The sequence below is a fragment of the Martes martes genome (assembly GCF_963455335.1).
Source record: "Martes martes genome assembly, chromosome: 4".
NCBI lineage: Eukaryota > Metazoa > Chordata > Mammalia > Carnivora > Mustelidae > Martes > Martes martes.
Window position 1 is genome coordinate 179,373,403 of NC_137891.1, and position 26,016 is coordinate 179,399,418.

A 26,016-nucleotide genomic window follows, 5' to 3' on the forward strand; every position below is an offset into this window, starting at 1 on the left:
CCTGGGGACGTAGTATGTGCTCAGTAAACACCTAACAGGTTCAAGGAAAGTGTCCATCCACGGAGCTCTCACCCCTGAGCGACGAGCAGGGAGAGGTTGGCAGGAACCCCTCGGCCCACTTCTGTGTTGGCACACCAGTTGCTTCAACAACGAGGGAACCAGGAAGGACAGAAAGGGGCACTGCCCCACACACCTTCGTCTGTCACCAGGTCCTCGGTGCGGGGCTTTTATCTGCTTGCACCAAAGAAAGCTTTGACTCACTGATCTCTGTCTGGGAAGCCGCCGACTGTGCTCTCCATCAGTGGGCGAGATCCGGAGCCATAGCACAGCTGGCCCCAGGGGGATGGGAGGAAGGGGCTTGATGCTCACTGCTGGGACCTGGGAGGTCTCTTCGGAGAAAGATTTTTCTCCCCGCCTACTCTCTTCCTCCTCTGGCTCTGAGGAGGCTAGCAAACAGCAAGGAATTCCTTTTTCCTCATCCGTCATGCAGTCATGACTTGGCAGGCAGCTGCCCCAGCAAGGACCGTGTCCCCAGAGTCCCTGGCACTCACATGCAGGCGCTACGTTTCCACGGTGATAGGGGTCCCTGATGTCATTTCTCCTGCCCCTCTCTTCTCTCTTCTGCTTGCTCAAGGCCAGTGTCCAGGGTGACCTTGGAAACCACAGGTACAAGACGGCAGAGCCTCCAGCAGCCTGGGTCCCTGAGTGCCTGTGTGCAGCAGAACTCCCCCCACTCCACCCCAACACACACCTGCACACCTTAGATGGTTGGCATGAGAAGAAATAAACAGGGGCTGTGTCTGAGCCCTTACACATGTTAGATCCCATGCATTGGGACAGCTGGCCTCCCTGAACAAATGCTTCCCCCGCAGACTGGTCCTTTCCCTTTCTTCTCCATGGCATCACCATTCCCCCAGTTAATGAGGCTAGAAACCTTCTAGATATATATTCTAGAGAGACTCATGAATGCGCACCCTGGAAGACGCCTGCAGGAGTGGTGGTAGCACCGTTGTTTATGGCAGCACAGCCCGGGAAGCATCCAACACCCACCGACAGAAAAACGTAAATTCCGTCCACGAAGTGGAATCCTACACAGCCACGGAAAGGAACGCACGCCGGGGACACACAGCCAGAGCCCATCTCGCCAACACGGTGTTGGATGAAAAGAACACGTCACGGAATAATGCCGGGGATATGGTCGTGTGCTATCAACTCGAGAAACAGGCGGCACTAACCGGGAGGCCGTCCAGAGACCCTGCTGTACGAGGTATGATTACAAGGAGGGGAAAGTGATGATAAACCCAAGTTTCAGGTTGGTGAGATGTCCTGGGTGCGGGAGAGGGGTGGGAAGGGTCACCCCACAGGACGGCAGGGGGTTTGGAATGCCCTCTTTTTAGAAAGCGGTGCTGACTACACAGGTTTTCACTTCGTAATCCATGCTTTAAATCCTACAGAGATTTAAAGACTCTGCTATACCTGCGGTCTACTGCGTCGTAGACCAGTAAGCAGGGAAACCTGGAAATCTGCAGTCACTCGTGACCTGCCTCCCTCTGTTCCCCGTGCTGTTCCCCACACTGTTCCCATCAGCAATCTTGTTCTTCTGGTTGCCACACAAATGGTGAACCCAGAGTAGGCTTTGCTCTCTCTAGCTGAGAACGTGCAGCCTTCCGACCTGTGTCTTTGCTCCCCACCACGTTTCTTACCCCAAAACCCATTCCCCATCTAGAACATTCTCTCCAAGAATGTAGACCAAATCACATCACACCCAGCTGAGAGAGCTCCCCCCACCCCACCTCAGAGCCACAGCCAAGCTCATCCCTGTGGCAGAGATGGGGCCCTGCCGTCTATCCCAGCACCCTCCCACGGTAGCTCGCTCCCTCCATTCCCACCTGGAGGCCTTGGGCCGGGTTCTAGAACACACACAGCTAGCTCCCGCTCAAGTGCCTTGTGGAAATCCCTCTGAGTCTGTTGGGATCGTTGCCATTCATTTTTGTTAAACGGCAGTATAATGGTCCAAGGTGTGAACCACACCAGAATTCAAAGACAGCCTCTTGGTAAATGTTCACGCTGGGTCTAGGTGTTGCCATGATGAACAGGAATTAGTCAGAATTTTAGCTCAGAACTAGGAGAACCATGAGAACCATCAGGGAAGCTTTACAGCATCCAGACAGCTGGGCCCAGGGAGCTGGCTGGGTGGGACGGGTGGGGGTGCCCAGACATCTGTATTTTCAATGACTCTCCCAGGGAATCTTGTGTGCACCCTAAAAACCACTGGCCTTGCAAGAAAACGCGCACGTAGCAGCAACTGTCTGGTTGTTGAAAATGCCCCCGCCGCCCGGATGGCGTGGGATCCCAGGGCCCCCCAAACTTGCGGATTCTCGGTGGCAGAGTGGAATGCCAGGTGGCGGGAGGGGCAGAGAGGCTCAGGAAGGTCATACGGCCAGGGTCGCTGACGCTCGACCCTGGCTGCATGTCAGAACCCCCCGGCAGCCCCATGCAACACCCCAATGTCCAGACAGACCCTCAAAGCACGGAGACTTCGCCCTGCTGGTTTCCAGCCTCCCGGGTGACTCTCAGGGGCAGGTGGGGTGAGAGCCACGGCAGTGGCTGCGTGAGAACCCAGGCTCTGGAGGTCACCTATTTGGGCTCAAACCTCGTCTTCCCCACTTAATGGCTCTGGGACCCAGGCAAGTTTCTTTATTTCCCTGTGCCTCGGTTTCCTTGATGATAAAGTGAGGGTAACCACAGTACTGGCCGTTAGCCCGCTGTCAAGGGCAAATGAGAGGAGGCGTGGCAGATGTCTGGTGTGTGCTGGCACGTGGCCCACACTCACCACCATCGGGCTGGGGGAGACGAGGCAGGACGCTGATTTGGTGGGGAACAGTGGCTCCCACTGACAGCCGAGTCGACCGGCTGGAGCCCCAGCTGCCCCAGCCTGACACTCTGCCCTCCAGGGCTGCAGGCAAAGGTGCAGGAGACCACAGAGTTTGCCGAGGGCCTGCCCAGGCCCTGCAGCTACTTATTCCTACTGGGAATGAAGCATGAGTCCGGCAGGCCTGGTGTCGCCCAGAGCTGCGGGTCTGCCTGGGAAAGACGGGCCCTCGCTCCCCGTCTGGGTCGGAGCCTCCTCCTGGGTCGGTCTCAGGCAGCGGAGACCAGCAGGATATCCTCTGAGAGTTGCCTGGACCGCCTTCCCTACCCTTCCTCCCACATCTGACCTCTGTGCCCGAGAGGGTCTCTGCCCCCCGGTAGAAGGCAGGAATGAGGGGCTCGCTACACAGCAGTGGCTGGAGGAGAGCCCGGGGAGGTTGTCCAACAACAGGCAACGTTTACTGAGCACACAGTACGTGCCAGGCCCTGCGCCACGGAGTGTCTCATGGAAGCCAGGCGTAAACTCGGTGAGGAAGGCACGATTTTGACGCCCATTTCGCAGAGGAGAGAAGAGACCCAGAGAGGTTCAGAGCAGAGAAGTACCAGCTCAGCATCCGATCGTCCGTCTCCGAGGCACGTGGCCCTCCCCCTGCACGGTGCTGCTTTCCCCGGGGGCTGTGGTGTGTGGACGCTCTGCTCCATTCTGCCCACCCCTAAGTCAGACCCTGTGGAAGGGCCCTGCTTCACGCACTCCTCACCATTTCCGGTGATCTACGTCTCTTTACTTGCTACCTCCCTAGAGAGAAAACAAGGTTAGAGATTTTGCCGGCAAACAGCAGATGCTCGTTGAATAGATTTTGAATGAATGAAGAATTCATAAGGTTGCTAGAAAAGCTTCCGCCGGGATATAAATAACAGGCCCCACCGAGCTGCCACCTTCAGCCTCCCCCGGACACCCATCCTAACCTTTCCAAGGTCAAGGCTGACCTCCGTCAGAGAAACCGTAGTGTGTTATGCGGGAGCGGGGCTTCCCCCACTAGAACACAGCCCTCATCCTGGTCTTCCTGGGGGTCTCCAGGGGGAGAACCAGCACCCGAGGGCCCTGGGACTCAGGTTTGATGACACAACCCCCAGTACCCTTAAGAGCCACCAGCCTGAACTCATGGGATCCCAGGTCTCAGCCTCGTGTCACCAGGGGTCCAGGACTAAATACCAGCCCTGGAGGGAGGGTCCACCGACGGTATCTTTCTCCTGATGACCCCGTTGATACTCGTCGAGGAGCTGAGCTGGATTTCAGAGGGGACATGTGTGCTCCAACTCGTGGAGACCAGAAAGCCCAGTCGGGGAGCCTGGCTGGCCATCGGAGGCAGAAGAATGCTCCCTCTGCCCCGCAAAGATGTCTGTATCCTAATCCCCAGAGCCTGTGACTATGTTCCCTCACGTGGACCAGGGGAATCAAGGTTGCAGGTGGAATTGAGGTTATGAATCAGCTGACCCGGAGACGGCCACTTAGCCTGGCTTCTCCAGGTGGGCCCAGCGTAATCACAAGGGTCCTTATAAGTGGGAGAGGCAGGCAGAGGAATCAGAGAAACAGCCGGAGAGCCCACATCACTGTCTCTGAAGAGGGAGGAAGAAGAGGTTACTGGCCAAGAAATGCGGGCAGCTTCTAGAAGCTGCAAAGGCAAGAGAACAGATTTTCCCCCAATGCCTTCAGAAGAAACAGCTCTTCTTCTTTTTTTTTTTTTTTTAAAGATTTTATTTATTTATCCGACAGACAGAGATCACAAGTAGGCAGAGAGGCAGGCAGAGAGAGAGGAGAAAGCAGGCTTCCCACGGAGCAGAGAGCCCGATGCGGGGCTCGATCCCAGGACCCTGAGATCATGACCTAAGCCGAAGGCAGAGGCTTAAACCACTGAGCCACCCAGGCGCCCCTCATCCCAGTTCTCTTGATTCCTCTCTTGATTCTTGGCTTCTAGAAAGTCACACCCCCCACTGCAAACCCTTTCAAAGAATAGGATTTAAAAAAAAAAAAAAAAGGATTTTCTCAGCATTGTTATTTGGACAACCTTCCCTTGGAGGTGGGCTTATTCTGGTAACATCTGGCCACATAGGGATACTGGGAGTCCGGTCCAGAGAAACTTTTTTTTTTTTAACTTTTGGCAAAGTTTATTCATTATTTTTTATTAACATATAATGTACTATTTGTTTCAGGGGTATAGGTCTGTGAATCATCAGTCTTACACAATTCACAGTGCTCACCATAGCACATACCCTCCCCAGTGTCCATCACCCAGCCACCCCATCCCTTCCCCACCCCTCCAGCAGCGCTCAGTTTGTTTTGGTCCAGATAATCTAAGTAAATCATGGTGAGGAAGGGACTTGGGGGAGAGGCTGTAGCACCTTCTCTAGCCACTGGGAAGAGACCCAGTCCTGGAGCCAGCCTGAGTGTGTTTCTGTTTTGCACCCTGGTAGGGGGTCAGACGGACACCAAGCAGGGGGCATCATTTCCTGAGGCTCTGAAGCAAAGCCCACCTGGCCTTTTCTGGGGCACCTGTGGCCTCCCATGGGCAGGAAGGAGGATGCTGAGACGCATACACAGTAGGGCCCCATGTTCCATGCACCCCGGCTTCCCCCATTGCCACACTCACGATGCAACCTTCCGGCCACAGCTCAGACCCTCCCCCTGCCATGCTCACTCCACCCTGGAGGCCTGGCCCTTGACGCCCAGGCTTGCATGCATGTGGCTAAATCACTGTAACTATCCGCAGTAGCCCTCACTCTTCCTGTGGTCAACGCGGAACCACCTCCCCATCTTACCAAAACATGGACCTGTCTCCCCCAATTCTTCACAGGCCAGGCAAGCCTATGCCTCAGCTGCAAATACCCTCTCCGTTCTATTACGTTCTAATCCCAAAAAAGGGCCAGAACTAGACCCAAACCATTCGTGTTGCTGTCGCTTTATTAGACAGTGAGGGAAACCCAGCTAGATCCATACAGAACACATGTGGAACTGGCACACATCTGGAGGAGCCCTCCCACCCCTCGCCCCCTCCCCTGGCCCTCAGAGCAGGTCATTCCCAGAGCTGGCCCACTGTGAGCTGTCTCAGTGGATCTGCCCATCTGGGCCCCCTCTCCTGAGGCACAGCAGGGCATGGAATGGTTGACCAGAGGGCAACACAAAGCCTAGTACTGATTCTCCCCTCCTGCAGAGAGCGGTCTGGGGCCAGGGAAGCATCTTATGCGTTATGAAGGACATCTCTCCCCCTTGCACCCATAGCCTTCTTAAAATCCAAGAATTTCCCACATAGTTTCATCTCCAGGAAATTCCTGGAGGTTTTTGGACAAAGCCAGATTTCTGAATGTCAGATGATGGGGCATTTATAAGGCCAAGGGCCAACAGTCATTCCTTCAACACACATCTAGAAAGGACCAACTGTGGGAAAGCTCCTGCTGGGCACTGGGTGGGGTAGAGAGTGCAGCATCTGTTCAGAAACTTGACAGATAGACTGATGATCCAACCTTGATCTACACAGACCCCACCTCCTTCCCTTTGTGGGAAGCTATGGGTAGACTCTCTTCTGGGTGGAGGGATCTGACTTTAAGGCTGTTGCCCTGCAGAGTGAGAGGCAATCGGACCCAAGCAGAATTGTGGGTCCTTCCTCCATTAGGACACACAGGACAAGATGGCAAATCAGACACATGGATATTTCTAGACCCCAAAGTAAATTTGAGCCCAAACAGAGGATTTGGGGATGGGGAGAAAGAAGCTTGGAGGAATCCCCATGGGTCATGTCGATCCTCATGAGAGGCCACAAGAACTGAGGGCTTTCTTCTTGGGAGGCCAACAAGAATCAAGTCTGAGAACCAAATGGGTTGCCAGTGGGGTGTGAACACTTCAAGGGAAAAGGCTTCTGAGAGAGACAGTCGCCCTCAGCGTGCTATCTGGAACACTGGGGTCTCTTGATGCTTATTGTTCAGGGCCACCTGATGTCCTGCCCCAGGGGCAGAGGATAGAGGTGCGGGGGACGGGCTCAGGGCACCATGTTCCACCACTTGAAGGAGAAGGGCTGCCGGCGCACGTTGGTGCCGCAGTGCACCTCCCCGTGCAGCATGTGGTACGGGGTGAAGTCGTCGATGAAGGTGCAGTGGAGGCCCAGCGGCTCCAGCAGGGCACGCACCTTCTCCTCCAGGCAGCAGCGGCCGTTGATGATGGGTCCGAAGGGCTTGGGGATGCCCAGGTGCTTGCCCAGCACCAGCATGTTCACCTGCAAAGGAGCGGGGTCCCAGCTCAGGGGTAGCACTTCGTCATCAGCTCCGCCTAGACACCTGCACCACACCTGGCAGGACCTGGCGTCTGCCTTCCGGGCAGCCCTGAGAAGAGCTCCTTATACTTGCACGCAGTGGGAGAGGCACCTGGGCTGCTGAGACTCTAGCCAGCTGTGCCATCCCACGGGAACAACCACAGAGCTCCCAGGGACAGCTCATTTCTCCAGGGACGTCCCTCCTTATGGGCGGACTATGGTGGCTGCCATGTTTGTGGGGCAGAATCGCAACTTCCTAGGTTGTAGCTGATTGGACCAGGGCAGACATCTGACCCAGGCTGGACCAATCAGATTCTCTCTCTCTCTCTCTCTGCGGTATTTGAAGTTGACAAAGTGGGTGGGTCCAGTGGGTCTTTGCCCGTGTCTGTGACTCTGTGTGGTGATGCTACACTAAACCTCCTGCTCCGGCTAAGGCTGGCTCGGGTGACCCTGTTTCCTGCAAAGGCTGGAGGCACTTACGTAAATGCAGATCCGCCTTTAACATGCAGGAAGGAAGGGGAATGATAAAAGGAGAGGAAACCGAGTTTTGCAAATGGAGAAATGGAGGAGGGCATAAGGTTAGCCAGAAAGGGGAAGGGAAATGGGGGATGAAGCAATGGTGGTGTGGACAGTCTCCCTGTAAGGCTCTGATGGTGGGCGAGTTGAGTTCCTCTGTGGGGTGGAGGTGAAGGGGGTCTGGAGGAGGGGAAAGGGGGGAAGGGGTGGAGAGTTGGGTCATCTATAGTCGTGCTACTCCAAGTGTGGTCCTCGGAGAGCAGCCTCAGCGCCCCCTGCTGAATCAGAACCCATGGGGTGGGGCCCCAGCAGTCCAGGTGTTCCAGAGGCAAAGCCCTCCAGCCTCAACCAAAGGTCATTTCCCCCAAGAAGCCTTCTTGGATCTCCAGGCCTACCTCTCAGGCTGGAATTGCTTTGTCCCACCTCTCAACTGGCATAGGACATTATACAAAAGATATCCTTGAGTGGGACACACCCTAAGGGAGGTGAGGAGAGTTTCCCAGCAGTAGATTAGACTGGAAACTCCCTGAAAGCAGGGAGCAACCTTAATCGTTTCTCTGACAGTGTATCCTAAATATATGGAGGATGGGGGAACAGCTAAGCACTGGGACAGAGGGGACACAGGGGGTGTCTGAGCTCCCAGCTGATACTGAGTGCTATGCACACGTGACCTCATGCGATCATTGCTTCCCTCCACGAATATCAAGTGGGTCCCTGGGTGAAGGGAAGGGCCGTTGCCTGATGGTCCTTGAGCAAGGGGCTTGGCCGGTGAGCCTTCTGTAGTGACCAGGACAGTCAGCCAACTGCTGGCCATCCTGGGACCCCTGACTCTCTCTGCCACCCCCACCAGCCACCACAATCCCACACATGGCAGCGACCAAACATCTTGCCCTTCTGGGGAGCAAAAGCTTGGAGCCTAACTTGATGAAACAGATTTAACTCACGAATGGTGGCCTCACCAAGTCAGGGAAGAAGGCTACCGCCTTTCTCCTTTCAGTCTTGAAGAGCTGGGGGATGTCGATGATGTCCCGCTCTGTCAGGCCCAGCTCCCGCTTCAGTACCTCCCGGTTCCAGTCGATGCAGCTCTAGGGGGGTGGGTAGAGTTGGAGAGACCTTGTCAGCAAATTTTGCGGGGACCCAAGAGGTCCTGTCTGGTTAAGGAGACAGGCTGCCCATATACCCGTGGGCTAAACTCTCCACACAAACCTTACCTCTGTGTCCCTTTGCCAAAATATACCTGTTTTGGGTCCCACTTCTCACAGTCCTATCCCACTAGCTGGGCTAGTTCCAGAGTGTTCCACAGCATTCTCTTTTTGTGAGTGTTCCAGAATGTTCCGTCTCTGGCCCTCTCCCTTCTTCAGATCCTTCAGTCTTATGGTTTAAGACACCATCTACACACAGACAACTCCCACATTTCTACTTCCTAACTGCGTAGAGAGCCCACCCTCTTTCCTGATCTCAGATTTGTACATGCAACCCACCATTGGGCACCTTCAGTGGATGGCTAATTGGCACATCAGACAAAACATGTCCAAAGACACACTCTTCATTTCTACACACGTCACTCCTACCCCCGCCAGTGTCCTTCAGCTCCATAAAGGCAGCCAGCTGCTTGAGCCGAAAGCCTTGCTATCCTATCCCTCCAGTGCCTCCTTCCCCTTACCTCACACCCATCTTCAGCAAGTGCCGTGGGCTCTACCTCTAAAATATACCCCCAGCCTGACCTCTTTCCACCACGTCCACTGCTCCCACCTGGTGGACAGCCATCCCCTACCCAGCCTGAACCAGTCACCCTGCTTCTTCCACTTCCCTGCCCTGTGGCAGCCCTCATTATGTTCCTCGTGGACCTCCAGCTGGGAGGTGGGGTAGACTTGACCAAGAGCCTCGCTGCCTGGCTCCAGCTCTGAAATCCCACGGCCACACCTCCCACCAGCTGTTAATGGCCAATGCTGAGTGCAACAAGGGTAATAAGGCAGACCCATGGCCATCTTTGGCTTGCAGACCCGCCCCCTGCCCCCAGCCCCACCTTGCTGAACCTGTCTGAGACTGCATGGCCCTACAGGATGCTTCCCGCAGCCTTCCTACCCCCTCACCCACAGAAGGTCTGGTCTCCCAGCTCCCTCCCGCTCCCTCCTTCCTCTTCCTAACAGCTTCCCTGATGGGGCATGAGCACCAGACTGGGGGAGTCTGGAGCCCTACCATCTAGCCCCTTCTCTTCTGGGCTTCAGTTTCCCTGGAGTGAAGGAAGGCGTGGGTTCAGGTGCCTTTAACTTTCACTCATCTCAAGCGTTTACACGCGCTGACTCCTTTAATCTTCTCCACTTTATAGACGGAGACACTGAGGCAGAGGGAGGCCAAGCCTCTCCCTCAAGGTCACATACCTAGTGGGTGGTAGGGCTGGGATTTGAACCCAGCTTACCGGGGCCCAGCACCCACAGGCTTAATCCCCTCACCTTAGCTGCAAGGTGTTGCCCCTCCTGATCAAGAACTTTCATTGGCTCCCCATGACAACCTGAGTTTACCCTTGACCTCCTAAGGCTCCACCGTGAAAATGCCTTCCCCTCAGGACAGGTTTCCTTGTCCTTGGTTCCCAGGCACCGTCCCTAACAGGATTCCTGCATGCTTAACTCTGTCTTGGCATTTCCTTCTTAGATGACAGCATGCTGGGTATTCTGTTTGCCCTTCTGGACCTTCGGTATGGCCTTCTCTGCTCTGTGGCTTGGGAGCCTAGTGCTTGGAATTGGGGGCTCCTGTGCCCCCTGGCTTCTGGCTAGATGCTGCCGATGGGGCACTGATAGGAGGCGGGGGGTGGGTAAAAGAATGCTGTTGGGGTATTTGTTCCTGAAGCTCCTTCACTGCCAAGTCACTGTGGGCTGGCCAGGAAAGTCACAGCTCCTGTCTCCAAGCCCTCCTTTCATGGTGACCTCTCCAGGTTCCAGCAGCATGTTCCCTCCCTAATGCCATCAGGTCTAGGGGTAGGGACAGCTCCCCTCTCTCTAACCTGGGGATATTACACAGTTTCCTATTGATTTCCTCAGATTCTGCCTGCACCTTTATAAATATTCCCTGATGATGGGGCACCTGGGTGGCTCAGTTGGTTGGGCAACTGCCTTCAGCTCAGGTCATGATCCTGGAGTCCTGGGATCGAGTTCCGCATCCACCTCCCTGATCAGCAGGGAGTCTGCTTCTCCCTCTAACCTTCTCCCTTCTCATGCTCGCTCTCTTTCTCTCAAATAAATAAAATCTTTAATGGGTCACCCGGGTGGCTCAGTGGATTAAGCCTCTGCCTTTGGCTTGGGTCATGATCTCGGGGTCCTGGGATCGAGCCCCGCATCAGGCTCTCTGCTCGGCGGGGGGCCTGCTTCCCCCGATCTCTCTCTCTCTCTGCCTACTTGTGATCTCTTTCTCTGTGTGTGTGTGTGTGTCAAATAAATAAATAAATATACCCTGATTAAACTATTTCAGTTTTCCAGCTTGAGGTCCCTCGTGTTTCTTGCTGGGGCCTAATGTCACTACCCCTACCCCCTGCTATGAAATATTGATATATTCTCAACACAGCCACAGAGCAATCCTTTCAAAGCATAAATCTGATCAGGGCCCTCCTCTGCCCAAATGCCCTAGTGGCCTCAAATGTCAACGCCCTTGCAATACCCTCCATTGTTTGGTGACCCAGGCTCCCCTCATCTCCCCAGAAACCCCTGGCTCATCCTCAAATATTCCATGCCCCTTCGTTCTACCTCAGGGCTATCATCTGTGCCCTTTCCTCTGCCTGGATGTGTGTCCTCCTCACATGCACACGACTTACCCCTCATTTCTCCTGGATAAGAGGAGGGGTTGGAGCCCCTCTGTCTGGGCCAGTTCCAGCCTGGGCTTTCACGGATCCTGAGCCTCAGACTCTGTCCCCTTTGCTGTCCCCAGCCATGCCCACCTTCTCCTCATAGCCCTGTACCTGCACGAACTTATTGAAGCTGATGAGGTTTGCATTGGAGAGGACCTGGTTGATGGAGACGTTGTTGACCGGCTCATCCCCTGAGAGGGAGAGAGAGATGTTAGAGGAGGAGCAGGAACAATGCCAGAGTTGAGGGTCACTGGCTCTGGGAGGCAGCCAGGCAGAGGTCATGTTCACAGCTACTGGTCTTGTGAGTCAGTAGCTCTCTGGCCTTTCTGGACATGGGGTAGACACCACCCAGCAGAGCTCGGCCTGGCCACTGCACAAGCCTGAGGGTGGGAGGGACGGACAGGTGGCTGAGTGCCACAGAACTTAGAGCTCTATTTGAGTTCGCCAGAAGTAGTGATGCCTTTCACCGGAAACGTCCGCCCCTTCTAGGGCACTGGGTGCTGATCCCTCTTCTTTCTTGCTGGTCGAGGTAGTGGGGCTGGGTCATCCACCTGTCCATCAGCCCTGAGGGACACCACTGGACCCTGTCCCTGCCCTCCACGAGGGGAACTCATGGCCAACAGTCTCCTTGGAGTCTCCCTGATGGGCTGGGCGGGGAAGGGGAGGTTAGTTAGGCTCACAATCCTCACAGCTGCCAGCGAGCTCTTACCAGGGCCCTGGATTCGGTTCTCCACATTCGACACCTCATTTAACTTCCCTGTAACCCCACAAGGTGTGCATTGTCACCTTTCTTTACAGATGGGCACCTTCAGGTCAGGGAAGCAAAAAGACTCACCCAGGAGCTTACAGCTAGGAAACAGGGAGCTTGTGATTCAAACCCCAGCCCAGTGCTCACAAAAGACAGCGAACCTTGACCAAGGGGAAAGACAGGGCCCCCTGGACCCATGCGCTTGTCTGCAGGCTCAGCATCACCCCCCCGCCCCAGCAGGGGTCCACCAGCTGGGGTCCAGTCCCAGCTCCATTGTGTGCTTGCTGAGCCCTTTGGGCCAGTGACTCCCTTGAATTCCCCGTGCTCTTGGGTCTGTAGGAGGAGGGGATAGTAAGTGGGGTCTGGCACACAGTGTGGCCAGTGAGATATGCTGGTCTCCTGGGGCACAGTGGCTTCATGTGGCCTCATGGCCATGAATTCCCACATTCTCCTTCCCAGCTGGATGGCTGGGAAACCCACTCAGCCTGTTCCTGGGTCTTGTTCACTGAGGACGTGGTCCTTCCAGGAAAGGTGATGATGGCCTTCCCTCCACCTGATCCGTAACATCTGGATTTGAGGCTTTTTCAGGTTTGCTCTGGACCCAAAGGCATTTAGCCATGATCCTTATGGGAACAAAGGGACTGGGAAGACTGTGTTTCTTCCACTTTACACCTGGGGTTCCAGAGTGGCCTTGGGAATGGGGTAAGGATCGTAAACGGGGAGAAAGTAACTGCAAAGTTCTACTGAGAGCTTCTGAATTCTCCACAATCTTTTCCCTTGGAGGTTTGGTCCAGGACATTATTTATCTACCATGAGGCCAAGAAAAGCTATAGTCCCCCCAGCCAAAGGTTTTTGCCCTGAGACCGCCAGGGTCCCTGTCGGAGAGGACCAGTCCTCTCCGATTCACACACTTTTGGTGCGGATGGGAATGAGCGATCCCAGCAAGTAGGTGCACTGCCCCCAGCCCCAGCCAGCAATGGCTCTCAGAATCCTTTCCAAGCAAAATGAGAATGTGGGACCCTTCGTTCAAAGAACAGGGAAAAAAAGTTTCAATAAACGTACAAAAATAATCGGGCTCTCTGCTCGGCGGGGAGCCTGCTTCCCCCTCTTTCTCTCTGCCTGCCTCTCTGCCTACTTGTGATCTCTCTCTCTCTCTCAAATAAATAAATTTTTTTAAAAAAGTACAAAAATAAAAGGCCTTTTCTTTCCTTCCTCCAGGGTCTCTCTCCCGCCCTGTCATGTTGGTTTTTTACTTGCTCTTTGATGTCATGCTCACTTGGTCACAGGACACCTGCTTGGTGAGCACAGACCCCCACAGTGCTGGGAGCCCCAGTTGAAACTTGGCGCGTGCGCACAGCCCACCGGCTGCCTGACATCCCAGCCCATGAGCCACAGGACCTAAATCAGGCCAGATGTCTCCCCTTCCCCCAGGCCCACCATCCTGAGCCATGATAAACAGGCAGACTCTGCACAGCGGTGTGCTAGCTCCCTGGCTCAGGTGTGGGCAAGAGGCTCACCCCTTGCAAGGTGCCCACCCCATGACCTGGGGCACTGCCGGTTCAGGACAGGGACAGTTAATGCCAGGACCCACCCCCCTACCCCTGGGGATGCCGAGGGGCCCATGCACCCAGGCCTCCCCAAGCCCAGGCTCTTGCTACAACAACTGCCACAGCGGGGAGGGGGTTGAGAAGGGGAGGCAGCGAGGGGAGGCCCCACCAGCTGGTTGACTGAGGCTTCAGGGATTCGGGGGGTACAGAAGGGATCTCACCCCTGGGAGGCAGCAAGAGGTTTCATTCACGAAGCCCCGATGGCTAAGAACTTCGAGACAGTGATGGCAGAGCACCAAACCTCCTAAGGTGAGGGCGTTGTCTGATGACACTGGTCCCAGGCCCATGTGGCTCGCCATGTCCCTGCTCCTAGCTGCAGGCAGCGGGGGCCAGTGGGGACAAGGCATACAGCAACAATGAGGCTCTTTGGGGGGACCACCCTGCTATATAGACTTGGCCATCTGTCACTCAAGCCATGACGTGTCCTGCTTTAGATAGGGGAGGGGGTGGGAAGCCTGGGATGAGGGACGCAGCATGGGTACCCACCAACAACCCCTTGGAACAGGAGGGCCCTGCCATGGCCCAACTTCTGCTTTTCCTGGAAGAGCTTGAAGCAGGCACTAGGGCTGGCCAGGAGCATCCGGAAGCCCTGTGTGGAGAGGGCAGAACCGCCTGAGTTCCCCGGCCTCAGCCTGGCCCCCTGGAGCTCATCCTCTGACCCAGACACCAGCGACAGGCGAGCTCACCACTGTCCTTACCTTCTCATCGGGGGCAGGGACGAAGCTCAGAAACTCATCCACGTGGCCCACGGCCAACCAGTCCACAAAGAGCTCCACGGGGGGCTGAACCCGCTGCGCATAGAGGAAGTCCCGCACCACCTGGGTGACCCGGCGGCCGCTGGACCTGGGGCCGGAGGGGTCAAAAACATTGCTTAGCTTTAAAATGTCTGTGCAGAAATGGAATGACAAAGTTTGAGTTTCTGCAATATCCAATGCTTTATAACAAAAAAACATGCACTGCATCCTTTAAATTCTTCTCAGGCTGAGCTCTTGAACAGGTGGGGGCTGGACAGCTCAACCCCATCCAGTCGGTGACCCCCAGGTCTTGCCATCCCAGCAAACGCTCAGAGCCACCCTCGGACCTATCCTCACTGGCTCCTAGAGACATTCTCCACCCTATTCCATCCCCTGCGGTCAGGCGGCTCTTCTGGGAGTTTAACTTGTGTCTCTCTTGCTGTGGCCTCACCTTCTGTTCATCAGTGGGGAGACAGGTGGACAAGATCACCCCAAGGAACACATAGCCCCAGCATTTTATGCTCGTGAACTTAGCCCCCATTCTTCTTTGGACTTCCACATAAGTATCTAACGGCACAGCCCAAATTTCCTTTCTTTTTTGTCTTTTTTTAAACAGGATCCACATCCTGTAGGAGCCCAAGGTAGGGCTTGAACTCAGGACCCTGATATTAAGACCTGAGCTGAGATCAAGAGTTGGACGTTTAACTGACTGAGGCACCCAGACACCTTGAACTTCCTCTTTCTGTGGGATCACATGTTGAGGGCAGTGAGTCCCCTCCAAAGCCTCTTGATTCACCTGTTATTTGACTGCGAGTTTGTCCTAACTGCTTTGTTGAATTTGGATGGCTCAATGGCCTGGTCTATTCCACGACAAAAAACCATCACCATATAATTCCTTTTCTTTTGCATCAGTATCTCTGTGTCACATGTTGAACAACAAATAGTCTATTATTCTGTGTGTGTGTGTGTGTGTCTGTGTGTTATGACATCTCATTTTTCATGTCCTATACCTTCCTTCTCCTGTTCTCAGGAAAATATCTGATGATAGTCATTTACATTATAGTATGAACAAGCTCTTGAAATGTAATTGCTCCAGGACTGTTGAGACTTGAAGCTTTTTCTTCTAGAACTATTAATTAATAGACCATTATTAGCAGTATCATTTCTTTTTGGAAACAGAAGACCTAAGTTTAGTCACAACTTTGGATTCTGTGTGACCTGTACCAGGTCACTTTACCCTTTCTGGGCTCACTTGTGAAATGAAAAGGCTGGACTGAATGATCTCTTAGGTCTCCGCTCACCGTGGCCTTCTCAAAATTCACCAAGGTCAATGGACAGTGTCCAGTCATCAGCCCACGGCCTCCCCTACCTCACCTAGAACTAGGAATCTATCACTCCTCATGGGTTCTCTCCCAGGAGTGGAATGATCCCTCACCACCTCCACCCCTGCCACCATCACCACCCTCCACCGAAGGAACACCCCTCCCTGCCCCTCTCTCACCCAGGCAGGTTGCCCCCGATGAGGATCCTCCCCAAGGGGTACTCTTTCCCATTGGCCACCACTGGGGGGCTGACCTCCAGGTTCCCGAAGGAGTCCAGGCCACTCACAGAGCTGTCTAGTGGTTCACGAGTCACATAGCCGAAATCTGGACCCTGGCAGAGGAAACTGAGTCAGGCTAGGGGTGGGGGTCACCAGAAAGAGCTTGAATCAACTTGCTGGGCTCTGAGCTCCTTCAGGATGGGGCAGGGGTGTCTGTCCATTCTTCGGATGGAAATACTGAGTCAAAGACAGGGATCTGACCTATTCAATATTTCACACATGCATAGGGGTTAAAGTTGTGAAACACACAGGCACACTGGGTCTGCTGCCACCTTAGAGCACGTGATCCCCGTGGTCACAGGGAGACTGTGGATGGGGCTGCAGTTGCCTATACTCCCCATTAGACATGGAGCCCAAGGCTATGGCCCCCACCCCTTTCCCTCTGAGCAGACTTCTGCCAAGTGCAGCCCAAGGGCAAGTACTTGGCTTTTCTAGAGCAGCCTGTTCCTGGGGGCCAAGGGGCTAGGGATAGAGCCTCAGTCTTTCAAGTCTGAAAAAGGGGAGAGCTCCCCAGGGCCATCTCTTAGAAGGAACTCAAACAACACTGAGGCCCAGGGGAGAGCTCCTACCACCTCTGTGATCCAGCAGGGGTTGGAAGGGCCTCATGCTCTCTCCAGCATCAAGGGAGTCTCCCCTCTCTCTTCTAGGAGGTCCTGGTCCCCAAAGACCATCTTCACAGTCGTTCTTATTACCAATATCAATCTCAGCTAACAGTGCTGTGTGCTCCCTCTGCTCAGGACAGAGAAGCCTCAGAAACATCTGTGAGGCCAGGGCTGTCACATCATTTTTGCTGATGAAGAAACCGAGGCTCAGAGAGGGGAAGTGACTCACACCAGGCCACACAGCATCTGAGTAACAGAGCCGGGTTGTTCTGCCTCCAAATCCTGTGTTCTGAACAGCGGCACTACCTCACCCCGCCCTCACCTAGGGCTGCCAAATTCAGTAAATAAAAAGTATAGGACGCCCAGTTACATTTGAATTTCGGATAAAGCACGAGTATATTTTTAGTATAACTATGTCCTGTGCAAGGTTGGGAACATACTTATACCAAAAGTTCCTCATCGCTGACCTGAAATTTGAATGTAACGAGGCATCTCCCATATTTTATCTGGTCACTCCTGTCCCTAAAGAACGTGGTCCCCAGTACCGCGCCCTAGACTCTACACCCCGGTGGGGCTTCGGGAAACGTTCCTCGGCCCTCCGAGCCAGGCTGTAGCCTGTGGCCCCCGACCACTCACCAGGATTCTTTTGTAAGGGAAGTCCTGCAGCTCCCCGTTCCTGGGGGAGTCAAAGACCACCGGGAAGGTCTTGTGCGGCGCCTGAACGTAGCCCAGCTCCATCTCGTCCTGCGAACGAGAGACACACCCTGTGGACAACGGAGCCTCATTTGGGACTGAGCGCTTTGGGGAGGACTGTTCTTGTGGGTTCTTGGTTTCAGGCCAGCTTTGCCCTTTGGGCTGAAGAAGACGGGGGTTCTTGACGCCTGCTGGCTGGAGGAGGGGCTGGAGGCTCAGAGACGGTGTGCTCTCACCTATGGTCACACAGCAAGACAGGCAGGGAATAACTAGAACGTGGATGTGACCCTGGGGGTGTCCCCATGCCGGATCAGGGAGAGTGGCCACAGAGAGGGGGTCGGGGTGGCCTGAGTTGGACAAACAAGTCTCTAGACATCAGCCGGCACCTCTGGCCTCTACACCTGGTCAAGGGCAGGGCTGAGGGGACCAAAGGAAGTATAGGTCTGCCTCCTTCTCAGATCTCTCAACATCTAGCCTAGCTTCATCCTGACCTCTCTGGTCCTGGAGGCAAAGATGGCCCAGCACCCCTACTACATTTTCAATTGCAGGGGCAGGGGGAGGGGGGTTGTTGCAATAGTTCACCACACTAGGGCTTCTCAGCCTTAGCATTCATGGCCCCTGGGGCCAGACAATTCTTTGCTGTGGGGCTACCCTGTGCATTCACTGTAGGACACATAGCAGCAGCCCCAAGCTCTACCCACTAGAAGCCAGTAGCATCGTCAGGGTGACAGCCATTTCTCCAGATACTGCTAAACGTCCCTTGGAGGACAAAGTCGCCTTCCGTGGGGAACCATAGGGCCAGGCTGCTGAGGGCAGGGATTGTGTCCCACACCTCCACTATCCCGTTCAGGGCCAGCCCGGTGCCTAGCCCAGATCCTGTGGGTGAATGCAGGTTCAATCCAGTGTCAGTGTGTGCCTGGGTTTCTAGAAAGTTCTAGGGAGAGGGAGGGAGCTCTAGGTCTAGAGTAAAAAAAAGGAGTGCCCTGGGGAGGCCAGTCACAGCCCCCAGGTCCTTCTAGATATCCACAAGCAACCCCACCCCCAGCCCCGCCCCCAGTTAGGATGGGCCAACCTCTCCCTCGACGATGCCAATGCGGTCCTGGCTGGACGCTGCCCGGCGGCCCAGGTACCTGGATCCAGCGGTCATTGCGGTTCTCGTTCTGCGGGCAGATGGTCAGCTTGCAGCCGGCCTTCCTGGCCAGCTCCGCCACCGCGTCCACAAAACACGTGTTGTTCCTCACACTGCAGACGAGCCCAGGCAGCACGGCTCAGGACCGAGCCAGGTGTGGAGACAAGAGGGGCCGCCAGCCTCCGAAGGACACCCACGCCCACCTCCCACACTCACCGGCACACGTACACCTCCAGGGGCGGCAGGGTGCTGGGCGTCATAATCCAGGGTGCCACGCGGAATACCACGGTGTCGGTGAAGATCGGGGACTCGGAGAAATCCTACAGCAGAAGACGGGCAGACGGGGAAGAGCACTGGCTTTGGAGTCCAGAGACCCAGCTGATGCCCCTGGCATCTCCTCATTTCTAGAGGGGCCGCAGCAGGGGCGGGGGAGGTCAAGAGGTCTGGGGTCCTCCGCGCCGGTGGTGCCCATCTCTCTCGGGGATGGAGCCCTCCTCTCTCACCCTCTCTGCCCCGGCCGGCCCTCACCTCGTTGGAGTCGTCCAGCAGGGTGACGTGGAAGGAGATGAGCCCCGTGAACCTGGCATCGGGGAACGAGAGGCCCTCCACAAAGAAGCGTTCCTCGTCCCCGTGGAAGTGGGGCACCTCGTAGGACACCTTGTCCTGGCCCAGCACATGCCTGTAGGCCTCGCACGAGTCTTCAGGACCTGGGAGGGGATGGGAGGGATGGCTGTGACCTCTAGGTAGGCCCACAGAGCACGACGGACGCAGGAGGAGCTGGGCCAACCTCACACGCCAGATAGCAGCCCCCATCTCTGCCCTCCCGTCAGCGAAGGAGAGAAGATGCTTGATCCCCAGTGTGGGCGAGGCCAGTGGAAAGGCCGTTCCTCTCTAAGACGTCTGTTCAGACCTTCTGGAGGACAGCCCGGCAGCATCTCGCAAAAAATAAAAAAATAAAAAAAAAAGTCTACTCCTAATGAGCAATCCCGCTTCTAGGTGTCTTTGCTACAGATACATGTACATGGGTATTCACGCTGTTTAGTCATTGAACAAGTATTTACTGAGAACCTACTGTGCACCTAGGAGGCCAGGTTCCAGGCTCAGGATACAGCCGTGAGCAAGATCCCTGCCCTCGAGGAACCTGTGCTGTGGTCAAATCAGAGCACCGCGAACCGCCGTGTGCTCAGGGCAGCGGGTGAGCCACAGCACGCCCGTGCTCCAGAATACCACGCAGCTGTGCAAAAGACCGAGGCAGAGCTGCGTTGGTTCAGAAAGGAATGTCCACCACACACACATGTGCACACACACGCATGCACGTTTGATGCCTACAGAGAAAAGTCAGGAAGAACACATAGCGAATCATTAACAGTGAACGCATTTTCAAAAGTCAGGTTTAGGGGTAGGGATGAGGAACTCTCATTTTTTACCTTATATACTTCTATCTTGTTTGGTCTTTTAAAATTTTTTGATTTTTTTTTTTGTTAAAGATTTATTTTAGAGAGAGTCCACGTGTGTGAGTGGGGGGAGGGGCAGAGAGCAGAGGGAGAGAGAGAATCGCAAGCAAGCTCCCCACCGAACGCGGAGCTGGACGTGGGGCTTGATCTCAGGACACTGAGGTCACAACTGGAGCCAAAACCAAGAGTCAGACGCCCACCCCACTGCACCACCCAGACACCCCTTTTTTGAGCTTTTTAAAAACGAGCATTTTATTACTTGTATGCATTTGTATCTTTAAAAGGGATTTTATGTCCTTGCTCAGACTGTGGCTCTGTAGAACAATTGTCATTGGTTTTGGGGGGAGATGCATGCTAAATTCTGCAGGAACAATAGCCATCGTGTCTGGGAGTGGCTTTACGATACAGATAAAGCAAGAGAAGCAAACAGCGGTAATTGTTGAATCTGAGTGACTAGTGTCCAGGGGATCATCGCTGTTCTCGCTACTTTTCTGTATGTTTGAAAATTTTGATAAGAATTTCTGAACATGCTTAAATTATATTTTTAAATATGTTTATTTAGGATTTTATTTATTTATTTGAGGGGGAGGGGCATAGGGAGAGGGAGAAGCAGACTCCCCGCTAAGCAGGGTGCCTGACTTGGGGCTTGATCCCAGGACCCTGAGATCATGACCTGAGCTAAGGGCAGGCGCTTAACTGACTGAGCCACCCAGGTGCCCCTGAATATATTTTAATTTATCCAATCAAACGACCCTGGGCCATGGCTGTGTGGGGACGCCAGCCCACCTGTTTCAGAGTTTCCCCACCTGACCATGTTTCCTTGCCCCCGAGGGCAGGCTGGAAGCCAGAGCAGAGCCTGCCCTCTGGTCCAAGGTGGGGAAACTGAGACCCCCCCCACCCAGGGCAGTGGGTACAGGGGGAGGGGATGGGCATGAACTCACCGCAGGCGTGGAAGACCCGTGCCCACTTGGCTTCATAGCTCGAAGTGTGGAGGATGAGTCTGTGGTCATCGAAGAGGGCGGCAGGGCCTTGGGTCCTCAGGACCATGACGGACATGTCTTCCAGGTCTGCAGAGCCAGACAGGGGTGGCAGCTCTGTGGGCCCCTGACACCCCATGTCTTCTCCTCCTGCCCACCACACACCCCCCTCCCCGGGGCAGAGGGCACCAAGCCCTGGGTCTCTGAGCCCCGACTCTGCCCAGCCTGTGAAAATGCTAGAAACCGTCAAGAACAAACCAGGAGGATGTCTGAAGCGTGTGCCACATGAATGCGTCCGACCCTCTCTGGACCTCCGCTCCCTCACCTGCCCGGAGCAACGGCAAGTACAGAGCGGCCCGCCCTGAGCCCGGGGACAGGTGAGAAGCGTGCGGTAGGTAGGCCACCTGGGTGGCGTGCAGCTGAGAGTCTGGTCTCAGTCCAAGCATCACTCTCTGTTGACACCAGGCAGGCTCCTCCCTCCCCGAGCCTCAGTGTTCCCCAGTCTGAAACGAGGGATACATGTGCCCACATTCCGGAGAAGTTGTGCCCGCCCAGGCATAAGGCACCTGTCCCGCTCCCCAGGCCACTATTGTGGTCTTCCTCTCGGGGCTGTTGTGCGCAGTGCGGGACTGACTTAGAACGTGGGGCATCCTGAGATGCAGGCCCGGGGTGCCTGGTGGGGAGGCTAGATTTGGGGTGCAGATAGGAAGCTTTGGATCCGCCACAGACAGGCTGGGAGGGGTTAGCTGCCAGCGTGAGGCAGGTTCTGAGTGACATCAAAGTGTGTCTGGGAGCTGGAACGCTGGCCCCCGGTGCTCCCTCCAGTGCGACCTGCGGGGTAGCTGAGCAGTGACCCGGGGCACCCCCTTACCTTGCAGGCAGCGCACCTGCTGGTCTTGGTTGTCCTGGTCATGACAGTTCAGATTGTCCCTGTCGCAGTTCACCAGCAGGATGGCTCCATACCCGCCGGGCCCCCAGACCCAATCCCGCTGCCAATGGCAAAGCGTAATTGGTGATGGGGCTCGGACCTGTCCTCTGCCCCCGCCCAGCAACCTGCTGGTCAGCCTCCTGACCCCCGTCTCCTCCTCTTTGCCTTCCCTGTGAGGACAGGTCCATGCTCACAGAAGCACTTCCTGCACCAGACACGGCCGTGGCTCCAGACTGCCCACACCAGCAAGTCCAAACTACGCAGAGGTCTTTCATGGCCAAATGCAGTGTGTCTTGGGCCAGTGTCTTATTTCTCAACAGACAACTTCCCGATTACAGATCTGTTCCCGGCTCCAAGCCTTGGCTCCCGCTGGTCCCTCCACCTGGAATCCCCTCCCTCTTGCATCGCTTTAGAGCCTAGCTCAAGTGGACTTCAAAGGAAGTCTTCCTTGTTCCTGAGGCCCACCTTGACCTTCTGCTAAGATCTCCCAATGCGTTGAGTGCCACAACAGTTCAGCCCAAAGTTCTTTACCAGCCTCATATTTGGCAGAGTTCCCCTTTCGCCTAGATCAGAAGGTTGGCATGCCAGGGCCGGGGGCCACCTCTGGCCCGCTGCCTGTTTTTGTAAATCAAGTTTTATTGGAATAGTCACATCCATTGAATTGACTACAGCTCTTTCACACTACAATGGCAGAACTGAAGAGTTGCAACAGAGACACTTTGCAATGCCTAAGATATTTACTATCTCACTTTTACAGAAAAAGTTTGCTGAGTCCTGGGCATGTATATGCTTGATAATTCTTGGTAATGATTTTTCTCCTGGTGAAAGAATTCCCCCAGCCATGCCTACTTCCCATTTGGCTCTCCCAACCTCGGCACCAGCTAGGAGGCAGGGGGATACCTGTAATGGCCTTGCCCCTCCTAACCCAGCCTAGGTCAATGCCAAACTCCATGCCCCTTTCTGGGTCCAGGTTGAGTCACCCTACCTTGTCCACAAAGCTCCTATTCTGCCTGCCCTCACAGTTCAGGTCACAATCCAGAGCGATGTCTGTAAGGGGAGGACAGAGAGTGAGTCACTATGGGGTTCCCAGGAGTCCGGCACAAGTCCAATAATGCATATTTCGCCTCTAACAATGCCTCCTGCAGACAGAGCATTTTCAGCTTTCTTGCTAAGTGCTTTGCAGGTGCTTGTACCCATGCAAACTCCCACCCACCATCCAGGAGCTCCCAATTCCACATCCTTGGCAATGCTAAGTATTAAGCATCTTTCTATTTAGGTTCTGGTCACTGGGACTTTCTCTTCTGTGAATTGTTTGTTCATAGTCTTTGCCTGTTCTGTTAGTGTATGTTTTTTTCCTATTGATTGGAGTTCTCCATAATCTATGTGTACCAAATCAGCTGTATGCATTGTAAATTGCTTCTCACAGTCCATATTCGGACTTTTTTTCCCTTTTTGTTTAAAGTAAGCTCTGTTCCCAAGGTGTGGCTTGAACTCACAACCCTGAGATCAAGATTCATGTGCTCTATGGACTGAGCCATCCAGGCAGCACCATAGTTTGACTTTTTGCTTATCTTCTATTGTGTAAAAGTTTTAAAATTTAGTACAGTCTAATTTACCATTGTCCTATCTTTAAGTTCACTGATCCTCTCTCCAGCTGTGTCAAGTCTACCAAGACAACCCACCAGGAGCCTTTTTAAAAAATCTGTTACCATGGGGCGCCTGGGTGGCTCAGTGGGTTAAAGCTGCTGCCTTCGGCTCAGGTCATGATCCCAGGGTCCTGGGATCAAGCCCCACATCGGGCTCTCTGCTCAGCAGGGAGTCTGCTCCCCACCCCCCGCCCCGCCTGCCTCTCTGCCCACTTGTGATCTCTGTCAAATAAATAAATAAAATCTTTTTTAAAAAACCATGATTTTTAGTTCCAGCATTTCCATTTGACACCTTATAGTTTTCATCTCTCTGTTGAAAGCCCCCATCTGTTCATTCATGTTATCTACCTTTTCCTTTATTATATTAATCAATCTGAGTTACTGTGCATGGAGTTTACATGTCAATTTGTGTTCAACTGGCACAAAAATCTTAAGGTGGAAAAGCAAGGTCCAGGCCTGGAGTATGTCTCCCTTTGCTTCCAAAAGGAGGGAGTGTACCGGTATGCCTGTGTCCACCTGCACAAGCACAGATCTCTAGAAGGATGCTGGGCTTGGGGAACTGGAAGCCTTAGGTTGGGAGAAAGGGAGGCTTACTTTTCCATATATATACTCTTTTATCCCCTTAGAATTTTTAAAATATACCCTTATTTGAATTTTTAAAATAAAATGAGTTGATGTTTGTAAAAAGACCCCTGTTCCTTGTCATTCCCAGCCACTCCCCACACTTGGCCCAGGCCCTTGTATGGGCCCCAGCTTACCAACACAGGTGAGGTAGAGCACTGCATAGGCCAGGGGCAGGGGCTCATGGCTGGAATGGTAGGAAATCTGAACCTGTAGAGAAATGGGCTTAGAGTCAAGCTGGCAGAAGCCAATATCTCCCGCCCCAAAGGACAGGTCTTGGGGGATCTGGCAGGACAGAGAGAGGGTCTCAGGAAGCTCTGTGCACTGAAGTTGAGTTTACCAACCCAGCTCTTCTGTTAGTCTCTGTGCCATTTATTTTTCCATGCCTTGTTTGGCCCATCTGTAAAATGGGACCATTTGTGAGGGATTCCCTGGAGACCTGGGCCCCAGTGCTGCCAATGACTACTGTGTGACTTGGACAAGCCCCTGCTCCCCTTTGGATCTCTGTTTTGCTGCTCATAAACTGAGGAGATCTCTGACTGGGTAGGGTTTGGGGACCCTTTCTTATCTGGGGGATTCAGACAGGTTTGGTCTTGAGCCCAGCACCTCTGGGTTCTTTGACCTTGGCTGAGGTCCCTCACCTTTCTGAGCTGTCTTTTTTCCTCATCTGCAGAACAGCAAGCATACGGGTCCCTGCCACCCACAGAGGATTATAGCGCCGCTTAGAAACAATGCACGTACCAGACTGACCCCATAGGAAGGGCCCCAGACATGCCTGCTACTGTTCATAGAGGGCAGGCAGCATCGTGTGAACTGCTCCAGAGCTCTGGGCTCCGATTCCGGATCCACCACTTGTGACTATCCTGAGAAGAGTCACTTGCCCTCTCCCGGCCTCAATGTCCCCTGCTGTAAAGTAGGGATAATAATAGTCCCTACCGCAGAGGGTTGATTGTAGGCTGTGACCATCAAAGAAGGAAGGTGGGTGACATGCTCGGCGCCGTGCTTGGCTACAGTATGCCCCGATAGCTGTTAAGGCTGGTCTGACAATGACTGATGAGAACACAGCTTCATGCCCACGTGTCAGAGCTCCTTCGATCCCTGCTTTCTGCTTGCACGGTCGCTCCTGATGGAGGCCCTCAGCTTTGTCAGAAGGCTCAGGATCTTACAGAGGCCATTCACCCCTCAGTGCTGGGAGTCCCTAAATCCGGCAATCACTGACCCCCAACTGTCAAGCCTGAGTGATGATGCTGGCCTCAGGCACACAGTTACCTGGATCCAGGGCAAAGATGGGGGAAGGGGAGGGGCAGGACACCCCGACCCTCCGCAGTTCCTTTGGTCTTTGGTATCCACATGGCCCCCAGCTTGGCAGGGCACCCAGGAGGGACCCCTCACCGGCTGGCTGGTCCTCTTGCCCTGCCCCGGGGACTCTGTCCTGAACCTCACCAACTCTGATACTCACTAGATCTGCTGACTTTGGGTAAGTGGTTTTGGTTTCCTTATCTGTAAAATGAGTTCATTTACCTGTCCGCCTGCATCACAGAGCTCCGTGGAGGGGCTCATCTCAGATACGTGGGTGGGAAAAGACAAGGGGATGATGAAGGGAACCTGCCCCCAAGAGTCAGGCAGTTCTGTGCAGAACACAGCTACTCTGAACCTTGGCAGCCCCACCGGTGGAATGGGGATCAGACCCTGCCTCTCGCAGCGGCTGTGAGGGCTGTGTGAGGTCATGGCTGTCCAGGGCGTGGCATATG

General features: G+C 54.4%; 1 protein-coding gene across 1 annotated transcript in view; it reads right to left on the minus strand.

The window, feature by feature from the left end:
* Positions 1–4,626: 4,626 nt before the first annotated feature.
* The window catches only part of PADI3 (peptidyl arginine deiminase 3), a 30,392-nt gene continuing 9,002 nt past the window's right edge, over positions 4,627–26,016 (minus strand). The window contains exons 3-16 of the mRNA XM_080800736.1: positions 24,403–24,475; positions 22,984–23,045; positions 21,942–22,059; positions 21,035–21,160; positions 19,168–19,346; positions 18,856–18,959; positions 18,641–18,752; positions 17,454–17,561; positions 16,117–16,268; positions 14,580–14,724; positions 14,368–14,470; positions 11,638–11,717; positions 8,648–8,773; positions 4,627–7,136 (exon numbers count right to left, since the gene is read on the minus strand). Coding sequence (XP_080656862.1) covers positions 6,903–7,136; positions 8,648–8,773; positions 11,638–11,717; positions 14,368–14,470; positions 14,580–14,724; positions 16,117–16,268; positions 17,454–17,561; positions 18,641–18,752; positions 18,856–18,959; positions 19,168–19,346; positions 21,035–21,160; positions 21,942–22,059; positions 22,984–23,045; positions 24,403–24,475 — 1,722 coding nt within the window. The 3' untranslated portion in view covers positions 4,627–6,902. The remainder of the gene's footprint in view (positions 7,137–8,647; positions 8,774–11,637; positions 11,718–14,367; positions 14,471–14,579; positions 14,725–16,116; positions 16,269–17,453; positions 17,562–18,640; positions 18,753–18,855; positions 18,960–19,167; positions 19,347–21,034; positions 21,161–21,941; positions 22,060–22,983; positions 23,046–24,402; positions 24,476–26,016) is intronic.